Below are 12,319 nucleotides of genomic sequence, written 5' to 3'. Positions count from 1 at the left end.
ATAGAAACATCAGTGATGAGAGAGAATCATTGATTGGCTGCCTCCTGCACGCCCCCTACTGGGGATCGAGCCTACAACCTGGGTATGTGCCCTTGACCAGAATCAAACCTGGGACCCTTTAGTCCACAGGCCTATCTGTGCTCTATCCACTGAGCCAAACCAGTTAAGGCTATTTTCATCTTTTTATTAGTATTTTGCATAGTTAGAATTTAATGCCAATAAAACAGCATCATGGCTTATGTATATTATGTTTGGAGAATTGGTGTCTTATTAATATTAATAAGTATTAAATAACTTCTGAGGAGAGAGTGGGAAATGGTTGCATAGGGGAGATTAGTGGAAAAGATGGGTTTGTTCTGATCTCAAATGATGATGAATATGATTTGAAAAGAATAGGAAAAGAAGTCTTTCCTTAGAATGGAGTATAGTATATTTTGGAGAACAGTGAGAAGATTGACACATTTAGAGAGGAGTTTCAAGTGGAAACTATTAGGAGATAAGGTAAAGTCTGTAGATATTAAGAAGCCACTGAAGTTTCTTCAGGAGAGGAGGAACCCAATAAAAGCATAACTTGAGGTTTTTAGGGAACTAGCATAGTCTCTGCTGGAGGGTATAACCCCAGGACAGAGCAGAAAGACCTTATTCAGGTCCAAGTGGTCTGAAAAGGAAAAGAAGATCAGAGATTCCAAAGGAAAATTTCTTAGATTTGGTACCTACAAGTAGGAAATAAGTAAGGGTTTGGGCTGATGTCTGGGTACTTGGGAAATGGGAATATTTGCAGAGAACACCAGTGTGGAGGTGTTTAGTTCGCCATGAAGGTATAATCTCCAAGAGGTAGCACTCTAGTAAGAAACTAAAAATATGGAATTGTCAATCAGAATTATAGAACAAAATAGAAGTTTTGCATTGAAAGCCTTAAAGAGAGAGAAGTAGAGAAGCCAAGAAAGAGAAGAGTAAAGAGGCCAAGGGAATTATTGTTTGAGAGAAATTGAGGACCGCACTTTAATTTCTTTGTGTAGAAATTAAGGAAGGACACTGAAAAAGGAGCCATTGGAATAAAACCAGGATGTGCTGTGAATAAGTCCTAGAGGATGGGCTTCTATAAGTGTCATTAAGGTTAACAGTGTCAAGTTCTGGAATGGGAAGTAGGTGGAGAAAAGGCTGTCTACGTTAGAGGCAGTATAGCAGAGTAATTGGTGGGGGGGGGGTCTGGAATCAAACTCTCTTGGTTTTAAATCTTGGCTCCCCCACTTTCTGGCTATGTGATCTCAGAAAGTCACTCAACCTCATTATTAGCACTCAGTTACTCATCTATAAAGTGGGAATAACAATAAAGTTAAGTATACATCCATATTGACATCTATAAATAAAAGCCTAAGCAACTGTTATGACCGGTCGCTATGACGTGCACTGACCACCAGGGGGGCATACATTCAACTCAGGAGCTGCCCCCTGGTGGTCAGTGTGCTCCCACAGCGGGAGCATCGCTCAGCCAGAAGCCGGGCTCATGGCTGGTGGCGGCGGGTGCCTCTCCCACCTCCGTGGCAGTGCCACCGAGCCATTGGCCCTCTGGTACTCACATAAGAGCTTCTGTGCCCAGCTGTATTTAATGACACTCTCTTGTTTCAACCTAGGTCTGAGAAACATCTTGCCTATTACAACAGCAAAGGTGCCAATTGTAAAGTTCTACCATTTGAGAAGCGGTCTGGAAGTAGACATCAGTTTGTATAACACATTGGTAAGATATAGCCGCTTCTCTAGGGAGATTAAGGGAAACAAATGTCTCTTAAGCCATTCATTCCAATGCATTCATTCTTTCGGTAGTTATTAGTGCTTGCTCTGTGCCTGGCAGTGTTGTTGTGAGGCTGGGGTATAACAGAGAATTAAATTAATATTAATACTCATTTGAAATTAGGTCAGAGTGACAGGCGCTTTTGTTTGGCTTGAACTTTTTTAATTTTGGAGAGAGAGAGAGAGAGAGAGAAAGAGAGAGAGAGAGAGTATCTGTTTCACACTTGGTTTGTTTCAGGGATTTATGGCACCTCTCTGGTCCCTAAGGGCAATGCCAGGGCAGGTTGGGGGAATCATCCATCTACTTACAGGAAACTGATTATTTTTATTTTACTTAAATTCTTTATTGTTGAAAGTATTACATATGTCTCCTTTTTTCTCCCATTGACCTCTGCCCTGCTGCTCCCACTCCCTAGCACATGAGCTCACCCCCTCCCCTACTGTTTGTGTCCATTGGTTATGCTTATATGCATGCATAGACGTCCTTTGGTTGATCTCTTACACACACACACACACACATATACACACACACACATACACACACACCTTCCCTCTGAGCTTTGACTGGTCTGTTCAATGTTTCTACATCTCTGGATCTATTTTTGTTAATCAGTTTAGGTTGTTCATTATATTCAGGAAACTGATTATTTTAATAGCCCTTATTTTTTAGGAATGTTAACACTAAGGACATCTATCTCTCTATATATAAAACCCTAAGCGACTGGTCGACTGTTTGACCAGTTGTTATGATGCGCACTGACCAAAAGGGGGCAGATGCTCAACACAGGACCTGCCCCCTGGTAGTCAGTGCGCTCCCACAGCAGAACTACGGCTCAGCTGACCACCGGGTGCCAGACACCAGGCTCATGGCTGGCGAGCACAGCTTCGGCAGCACGAGCTTCTCCCATCTCCCATCTCCATGGCAGCGCTACCAAGCAGTGGCAGGTGCAGCTTGGCCATGATGAGCGGGAGCAGTGCAGCGCCCTGCCCAGGCTCAGGCTCCTCCCCAGCCACTTGCCACTTGAGGCACTACTACATCCCTTGGGGGATTTTGACCCGGGGGCAACCGGCAGTCCAACATCCCCTGAGGGGCCCTGGGTTGTAAGAGGGCGTAGGCCAGTCTGAGGGACCCCACCAGTGCACACCGGGTCTTCTAGTATTAACATAATGGAAATCATGAAATCAAATGTCATTTACAATTCTTTTTTTTTTAAATATGTTTTATTGATTTTACAGAGAAGAAGGGAGAGGGATAGAGAGTTAGAAACATCGATGAGATAGAAACATCGAACAGCTGCCTCCTACATGCCCCCTGCTGGGGATGTGTCCGCAACCAAGGTACATGCCCTTGACTGGAATCAAACCTGGGACCCTCAGTCCGCAGGCCGACGCTCTATCCACTGAGCCAAACCGGTTAGGGCTCATTTACAATTCTTAATTATTATCTCTTAAGTTATTAAAGCTTATTTGGGGGTAAGAAATAATAGTTTTAGCCTAAGTGTGTTTATTCTAAAATGAATTACAGTGTAAATCTTTTCAGAATATTCTAGCTTAAAACATTTTCTTCTAAATGATAGCCTTATAGTATAATTTCCTTTTTAACAGGCCCTTCATAACACAAGGCTTTTATTTGCTTATTCAGCCATTGATCCCAGAGTGAAATATTTATGCTATACCATGAAAGTTTTTACAAAGGTGAGTATGCTTTCAGTTGTACCTTATCAGGAAATTTTATTGCATCTTCAGACCTTGTTGAAAACATGTCTTTTTTCTTTTCTTTTTTTTTAAGACTAGCCATGTCAAAAGCTTCTTTTAACTATTTGGGAAGCCCTACTCAGCAAGCTAAAATTTTGTCTTAAATTTTACATGATTATCTGCTCTTGCTGTGACTGATTGTTCCACTGTTTTGTTGGGTTCTTTGTTTTATTTGGGTGGGTTTTTTTCTTATTTGGTTTCGTTGACGTATTTTAGCATTTGAAAATGTAATTTTTATATTAATGCCCTGTAGAAGCACCTACTTTTAGTGATAATGGAATAGCTGCAAGCAGAAAACATTGGTAATCTTTCCTTTGTGATCTTCATTTTCCTTCCCTCCAGATGTGTGATATTGGTGATGCATCCAGAGGCAGCTTATCATCATATGCATATACACTTATGGTGCTATATTTTCTCCAGCAGAGGAAACCACCAGTTATTCCTGTCCTTCAAGAGGTATTAATAAAGTAAATTCTATTTCTTATCTGTAAAGCTGGGTGATATTTTGAGCCTTATTCCTTCTCAAAAATTCTGTGGTTCTGGCCCAGCCAACATGGCTCAGTGCTTGAGCATCAATCTATGAATCAGGAGGTCATGGTTTGATTCTCTGTCAGGGCACATGCTCAGGGTATGGGCTCAATCCCCAGTGCAGGGCAGAGGCAGGGGGCGGAACAGGGGAGGGCGTGCAAAAGGCAGCCAATCAATGATTCCCTGTCATCACTGATGTTTCTATCTATCTCTCTTCTTCTCTCCCTTTCTCTCTGAAATCAATTAAAATATATTTTTGAAAAATTCTCTGGTTCTGTAGTTAAAATTTTAACAATTTTTCTAAAGTTTTGTATCAGTGCATTAAGTTTGTAATCCATACTAATAGTTTAAAAATTAATTGCAGATATACAAAGGTGAAAAGAAACCTGAAATATTTGTTGATGGCTGGAATATTTATTTTTTTGATCAAATAGATGAACTGGTACGTATTTTAATAGTAAAGATTTTTTTCTTACATCCTTGACTAAAAGTTAGCTATCCTATGCTGTAGTATAGATAGATGGTCAACAACTATATTATCATTGGCTATATTTATTTATATTATGATAGTAAAAACAAAACAAAAAAAACTAACATATACAGATGTTTCCTTTGAAGTTGAAAACATTTTTAAGCCAGGTGAGTTTTTAGGGACTATATCCAAGTTCTTTAATGCCTAATAATTTCAAATACTTTAGTAGTTTTTTCCAAATAAATGAATATTTGCTCTGTAATTTCTGTACATAACTTGGAAAGACTTATAATTATCACCAGGGCTCTTGAAGTTCATTTCAAGCTTCTTCAACTAGCATGCATTCTGAGGTTTGACATTAAAAACCCTGAGCTCTCCCTATCCCAAGTCATAGGGTGAAGATTAATAAACTCAGGTAGGTGGTATTTTAAAATGTAAAAGGAAAGTTATGTAATTACATATTTTGTGTGTTTAAACTGTAGTTAATTAGAAATAAGCCCATATTTACTTCATAAGATACAAGTGAATATTGACATTAACACTTTACTATAGGGCATGATATCCCTTGTTTTCTTCTGTTTCTAGCCCACCTATTGGCCAGAATATGGAAATAATACAGAATCTGTTGGGCAGCTCTGGTTGGGACTTCTTCGTTTCTACACAGAGGACTTTGATTTTAAAGAACATGTTATTAGCATCAGAAGAAAAAGTCTGCTTACAACTTTTAAGAAACAGTGGACCTCAAAATACATTGTTATTGAAGGTACAGATAAGATCAAAACTTAAAGTTGCTTAGAATGTAGAGTTTGAATTAAGAGGGCATTGTTCTTCATCTCTCCAGGAGGGCAGCCCGGAGCCACTGATTAGGGTGTGCAGTGCACCATCCTATTACTGCCTGCGTCAGGTGGAGGCATCTGTTTCCCACCTAAACACTTACTTTTTTTTTTTATTGCTTAAAGTATTACAAAGAGTATTACATATGTCTCCTTTTTTTTTCCCCCGCCCTTGACAATCCCCTGGCCTCCCCTATCCCCCAGTGTCTTATGTCCATTGGTTATGCTTATATGCGTGCATACAAGTCCTTCGATTGATCTCTTACCATCCCCCCTCCAGCCCCCCCACTCTCCCTGGCCTTCCTGCTGTAGCTAAACACTTACTTTTAAATGATTGATGCCTTTATGTGGATCCTCTCACATTATGTCTTTGGTCACCATGACAGATCTTTTATTATCATTGAACACTTAGTAGACATAAGCCAGCTTCAAAATAAATGACTTTTAAAACCTTCCTAATAAGAGGAATTTTCAACATCTTTATTTGCTATTAATGGAGGGTTTTTGCCTATCAGAAGTCATATCACCTAAATAATGTGTTACTCTAGGTCAGCGACTTTCAACCTTTTTCATCTCATGGCACACATAAACTAATTACTAAAATTCTGCAGCACACCAAAAAATATATTTTTGTGTCAATTTGGCAAAAAAAAAAAATTGGTATAATTTTGACTCATTCACATCGAAGGGCTATTGTGCTGGCTGTTGTCATATTTTTATTTGACAGTTTAAGGGAAAAGAGGTCAGTCCCCCTGACTACGTCAGGTATCGCATGTTTTAAAATTCATGTGGCAACAAATGGGTTGAAAATCGCTGCTCTAGGTTAAACTTTTATCTACCTATTGATAGTCTTAAAATGTGAAAATATATAAAATGGAATTCAAATCACAATGATTGATCCCCCTCCAAAAGATTTTGGAGTGGTTTTTGTTTTGTTGTGTTGTGTTTTTTGCTTTCTTGAATATGTTTTTAAGCATTTACAGGAAATAATTAAATTAAGTATCTACACATTATGTTTCACTTATGAATTATCATGAGTGAAAATTTATTTTAAATCATTTATAAAGTATTTTGATTTAGAAAGCATGCTTTGCCCTAACCAGTTTGGCTCAGTGAATAGAGCGTCGGCCTGCGGACTGAAAAGGTCCCAGGTTAGATTCTGGTCAAGGGCATGTACCTTGGTTACGGGCACATCCCTAGTGGGCAGTGTGCAGGAGGCAGCTGATCGATGTTTCTCTCTCATTGATGTTTCTAACTCTCTATCCTTCTCCCTTCCTCTCTGTGAAATATCAATAAAATATATACTTAAAAAATAAAAAAAATTTTTAGAAAGCATGCTTTATCCCCATTTATTTTACGAACCAGTTTATTCAGATCCCACATACATCTTTGACATCAGCAGGTCTTTCATTTCCTACCACTTTCTGGATCATCCAACCAATAGTGTTCCAGAACACAACAGATATCCACTCATCTAAGATGTTTGAGTGAAAATATTTAAGATCATATGGAAATTCTTATATGAAGCCTTTACTAGAAATTGAGATCCAAGTAGCTATTGCCTATGTGTGTTTTAATTTATCACTTGAGTGCATTCTGTGATATCCATGATGAATTATTTTCTAAAGTGGTCTTTAAAAAGCTTATTAATTGGTGGGAACATTTATTGTTAAAATGTTTTAAATATATTTGTGACCTCTATATACATTCAAAAACTAGCATTAAATAATGTCAAGCTACTGTTAGTTTTCTCCTAATAGTATTTTATTGTTCAAAATAAAGCAACTCCTCATAATGCGAAAGGTTTTATAAGAATTCAAATATAAAGCAACACCCTCTTTTCTGATGGACACTTTTGAGAATAAAACTTGCCTTGTAGTTGGGAATATATATTACTTAACTATATAACAAATTTGAAGATCATTAAGAAGGTAGTTATTTAATACTTTTAATAATGATAAATTATGTAACACTTGTTATATAAACCATTTATTGTATGAATAGTGGCATTTTCCATTTGATTATCTTATTCTCATTTTTTTACTTAGATCCCTTTGATTTGAACCATAATCTTGGAGCTGGATTATCAAGGAAAAGTAAGTTAACTTTGTTTATAAATATTCATGTGATCTCTTTTTAATTCACCTACTTGAGCTCTTATTCTTTTCTTTTTAGTGACCAATTTTATAATGAAAGCATTTATTAATGGTAGAAGAGTATTTGGTATTCCAGTCAAAGGATTTCCAAAGGACTACACCTCAAAAATGGTAAGCATCTGTTGGACATAAAAAAAACAAAACAAAACAATTCTGAAAGCCCATATTAAGCATTTAATTTGTACATATTACTTCAGTAATAACTTAAATACTCTGAATATCTGGTGAGTCTAGCCACCAAGATGAACAATTACAACACAAATCCCTAAAAACCCTTTCTAAAACATCCCTGCTCTTGGGGTCTTGCCTGAGGTGGGAATGGTGGGGCAGGGAAAGGGGGATCAATTGGAGAAAAAGGAGACATATGTAAAACTTTAAACAATAAATACATTTTTTAAAAAAATCCCTGCTCTGAGACAATTCATCAGGAGAATGGGGAAAAATAGCCAGCGGTGGAGTTTGGGTGGGAAGATTTATAATTTTGGTGCTGCTGCTTTTCCTTGGTAAGACATATAGGTGGCATTGCTGCAGCACCAGCATTGAGCTCCATGCCAGCCTCAGCCAAGCCATTTGCACATGCCTAAGGGCATCCATATGAAGTCTAGACTTTCCTTTGTTTGTTTATTACTATACTTGCAAAGAGTAATAAATCCCTTAATGGGACGGTGCTGCCTGTACTAGAACTGTCTGTTCTCATATAAACTAATGCTCAGGTTTCTATTGAGCCGCACTCATTAAAAACAAAATTGCATTATAAACATAACGTATTTCAGTGAGAAAAAAGGGGGTTAGAAACTAGAGGTTTTTAAAATTATCATTATTATTATTATTATTATCATCCTCACCCAAGGATATATTTTATTGTTTTGAAAGAGGGGGACAAGGGGGAGAGAGGGAGAAACATTGATGTATGAGAAAAACATCTATTGGTTGCCTCCTGTCTGAGTATCGAACCTGAAACCCAGGTATGTGCCCTGACCAGGAATTGAACTGTCAACCCTTCAGTGCATGGGACGATGCTCCAACCAACTGAGCCACACCAGCTAGAGCAGAGCTAGATGGTTTTATGTTTAAAATAAAGTTATTATTTTTCTGCATTAATCTTCTGAATACGCTTTTAATGAACCTTAACTGTTTTGTGTGTAGCAATATTCAGCATTTGATTATATGTGAACATCTAGTTGTAGATATTGCTGTGGTAGTCTGTCAGTGCTTCTGAAACTTGTCCAAACATATCACCTGGGGATTTTGTTAAATGCAGATTCTGACTCAGGAGGACTTTGCATTTCTTACAAGCTCCCAGGTGATGCTAGTGCTCCTGGTCCCCAACCTTCATTTCAGTGGTAAAGGGGCTAGAGTCCAGACCATTATCTTTCCTTTCTTCTGATATTTCCCTTCAGAAACCACAATGAAATAAAGCAACAGCACATCGCCTCTATATTTTTCTCTGTAATCTGTATATGCACATCATGTTCCTCAATTCATTAGGTGTTAGCTTTTCTCTTTTTTTAGAGCAAGGAAACTTTTGTGCCTGGACTCAGCTCCCTCCAAGTCCTGGGGCAGCTGACTTCTGGGCTATGTGATGCTCTTATACTTAGAAGTGCTGGGGAAAAGCTACCTTTGTGGTTAAGGATAAGCAGAGTGCCGTGTAATGAAAAGGACTACGTAAAATGGGAGTTTAGGTAAAGTCCTGATTTAGACCTCATAATGGTTTTAGATTTGAAATTAACCAGTATAAATAATAGGTATTAAGTTAATGATAACATTGATGTTGAGATATAAGATACCTGATTGCTGTCGGGTTAGCTTTGTGTTTTGATCTCAGAGTAATACTTCATATTTGTATATATTTATGTTTTTCTAGGAGTACTTTTTTGATCCAGATGTGCTAACTGAAGGACAGTTGGCCCCAAATGATAGATGTTGCCGAATTTGTGGGAAAATTGGACACTTCATGAAGGACTGTCCTTTGAGGAGAAAGTAAGTAAATGTTCAAAAGTGGTGGTTTTGATTTTATGCTCTTAATGTACCAGTTTTTAAATGAGGTTCTATTGTAACAAAAAATAAACTTTTAGGAAATTCAGCAGTTCTCAGGTAAATTTAAGGTTTTTTGTAATGAAAATGAGGTGATTTAAAATATGGCCTTACATACAGATAATGAGAATTGACTCCAGTGTAACGGCGACAGTCTCTCAGGCCTGGTCCCTTTTCCTAATATTGGTCATGGCCCTAATCATTACTCAATCATCTGGTTATCGCCCTCTCCAGTTGGGATGGAAGAGAAAAGAGGAAACTAAAATTCTTCCCTTTTACAGCAGTGAGAAGTTCAGAATCATTTCAGTCAATGAAAAGTAAAATTGGTTCCTTCAGGATGTCAATTACACTTCTAATGTACAATAAGAGGCGTGCCATGTTGGGATTGGGATTCACTGACAATGTCTCGGACTATAAGACCCTTTCACTTGTACACAGTTTTACTTGTACGCCTTAATATTGCTATGGTGACCTACTCAGCTTGGTGACCATGCTTTCTGCTGTTTGCAGGAGGACAGAGGGACATGGTTTTGGATGCTCACTTTGAACATATTGTTTGGGTTGGTAGTGGTGCTTTTACTTGGATGATAATATGCTCATTTAAAAACAGGTTATCATCTCCCTGGCTGGTGTTACTCAGTGCTTAGAGCATCGGCCCTGGGATCAAAGGGTCATGGATTTGATACCCGATCAAAGTCACGTACCTGGCTAGCAGGTTGGATCCTTGGCCCTTGTCGGGACTTGTATGGGCGGCAACCAATAATGAGTCTCTCACATTGATGTTTCTCTCTCCTCCCACTTTCCACTCTCTAAAAATCAATGGGAAAAATATATTTGGGTAAGGATTAATCAAAAACAAACAACAACAAAAAAAATAAAACAGATCATCATCTGAAATTTAAGGTTCTTATTTAGTACATATTTGTTTTTTACTCAAGTAATATAGTCACTGGTCATGGGCAAGGAAAAAATGATTTTAATATTTTAAGACCCTAAATCTCCTTATAACCATCACTTGCTTGTGAACCTATTTCCTTCTGGTCCCTTTTCTGGGCATGTGAATGAATGTATTTAAAGTTTCACATCTCAAATTTCCAGTGTCTAGTAAAGAATGCTAAGCAGGCCAGAAAGATTCTAAAAAAATCACCCCAAGGACAAGTTTCATTACATCAATATCAAGGAGTCCCACTAATTGGTTTTAGAGCCCTGGAGTAATTGTGAAAATAAAAAGGAAAAACACCCTTAAGCCCTGAGGTTGCTTCTTAGTAGAAAAAAATAGATTTAAGTTTGCTAAATTCTGGGGTTGCCCTTTAATGCCTTCTGTTTCTCATTATTTCCTAAACCTGGAATTGTCTTATTTTGTTAGAATTCTGTTTGGATTTTTTTCCTACCAGTATTATATCATTTTCTACAGAGTGAGGCGACGGCGAGATCAGGAAGATACCCCAAACCAAAGATACCCTGAGAACAAGGACAAAAGAAGCAAAGATGACAAAGAAGTTCAAAACAAGTGTGCTGAGAGGGAGGTGTCCGCAAAAGAGGAGACGCCCGTGCAGTACACGCCTCAGAAAGCCAAGCCGGTGAAGGCAGCTGTCGATCTGGGGAGAGAGAAGGTGCTCAGGCCGTCGGCGGAAAAGTGGAAGAGACAGGATGACAAAGACTTGAGAGAAAAACGTTGTTTTATTTGTGGACGAGAGGGGCACATTAAAAAGGAATGCCCACAGTTCAAAGGCTCTCCAGGTATGCACACCAGTCACACTTTGATGTTCCCAATCACATCTCAAGGGAAATCTTTTTAGAGTTCTGTACTATTTATTTCTTTAACACATCTAATGACTCAAAAGATCTTTTTTAAGAAAGTGAGATACCCTCTCCTCCTTTAATCCTTATCTTTTATAAGTCTTAACACTTAATTCCTGGTTTTATTTAGAAGCTTATGAAAGTAATTTGGTTGACTTTTAAATAAGATTATCAATAAAATGAAAACCTGGTCATTCCCAGTACCTAAAAAATGTAGCCTAAGTGACCATAAGACAAACTATAACTTGAGCTTCGCTACTCAGTGTGGGCACTTTTGAAGTTGAAGCACTGCCCAGCCATGGAGGAGGCATCAGGTAATCTCAGGCTGCCAAACTGTGTGTTCACTGAGCCACATGTATTTCTGTTTAAATACATAACATGCACATGCGTGGAAAAGGGACTATAAGGAAATAGGTTATACAGTTAATAGTGGTTCTAACTGCAGAGGAGAATTAAGGAAGGGTTTGTCTTTGGATTTTATCGTTTAAACTAGGGGCCCGGTGCACAAAATTCGTGCACTGGGTGTGTGGGGGTGGGGGGGAGGGTCCCTCAGCCCAGCCTGCCCCCTCTCACATACTGGGAGCCCTCAGGCGTTGACCCCCATCACCCTCCAATCGCAGGCCTGGGCAGGGGACCCTCATTTCCCCCCATCACTGGTTCTTCCCCCAGCCCCTGCCTGAGGCCTCTGGCCCAGGAATCATGCCTTGGCAGGGGAACCCCATCTCCCTCTGATCACTTGCTCCACCCATCCGCCCAAGCCTGGCGCCTTCAGCCCTGGGCAAGGGGACCATCATATCCTCCCAAACCCTGGCTCCGCCCCCCACCCAGGCCTGATGCCTCTGCCAGAGGAGTTGACCCTCATCACCATCCGATCGCTGATCACCGGATCGGTCCCTTGCCCAGGTCTGAGGCCTCCGCAGAGGTGTCAGGCCAGGGCAGGGCACCCCCAC

General features: G+C 39.2%; 1 protein-coding gene across 6 annotated transcripts in view; it reads left to right on the top strand.

Annotated features, from left to right (window-relative positions):
- Positions 1-12,319, top strand: part of ZCCHC6 (zinc finger, CCHC domain containing 6) — a 49,170-nt gene that overhangs the window by 33,253 nt on the left and 3,598 nt on the right. For all 6 annotated transcript variants that reach the window (XM_006759492.2, XM_015561159.1, XM_006759490.2 and 3 more), the window contains 9 exons: positions 1,635-1,738; positions 3,397-3,486; positions 3,889-4,002; positions 4,439-4,516; positions 5,132-5,309; positions 7,428-7,475; positions 7,555-7,646; positions 9,400-9,515; positions 10,984-11,309. In XM_006759492.2, coding sequence (XP_006759555.1) covers positions 1,635-1,738; positions 3,397-3,486; positions 3,889-4,002; positions 4,439-4,516; positions 5,132-5,309; positions 7,428-7,475; positions 7,555-7,646; positions 9,400-9,515; positions 10,984-11,309 — 1,146 coding nt within the window. The remainder of the gene's footprint in view (positions 1-1,634; positions 1,739-3,396; positions 3,487-3,888; positions 4,003-4,438; positions 4,517-5,131; positions 5,310-7,427; positions 7,476-7,554; positions 7,647-9,399; positions 9,516-10,983; positions 11,310-12,319) is intronic.

The sequence above is a fragment of the Myotis davidii genome, unplaced genomic scaffold (assembly GCF_000327345.1).
Source record: "Myotis davidii unplaced genomic scaffold, ASM32734v1 scaffold556, whole genome shotgun sequence".
NCBI classification, from domain to species: domain Eukaryota; kingdom Metazoa; phylum Chordata; class Mammalia; order Chiroptera; family Vespertilionidae; genus Myotis; species Myotis davidii.
This window is presented reverse-complemented; position numbering and strand designations above follow the sequence as displayed.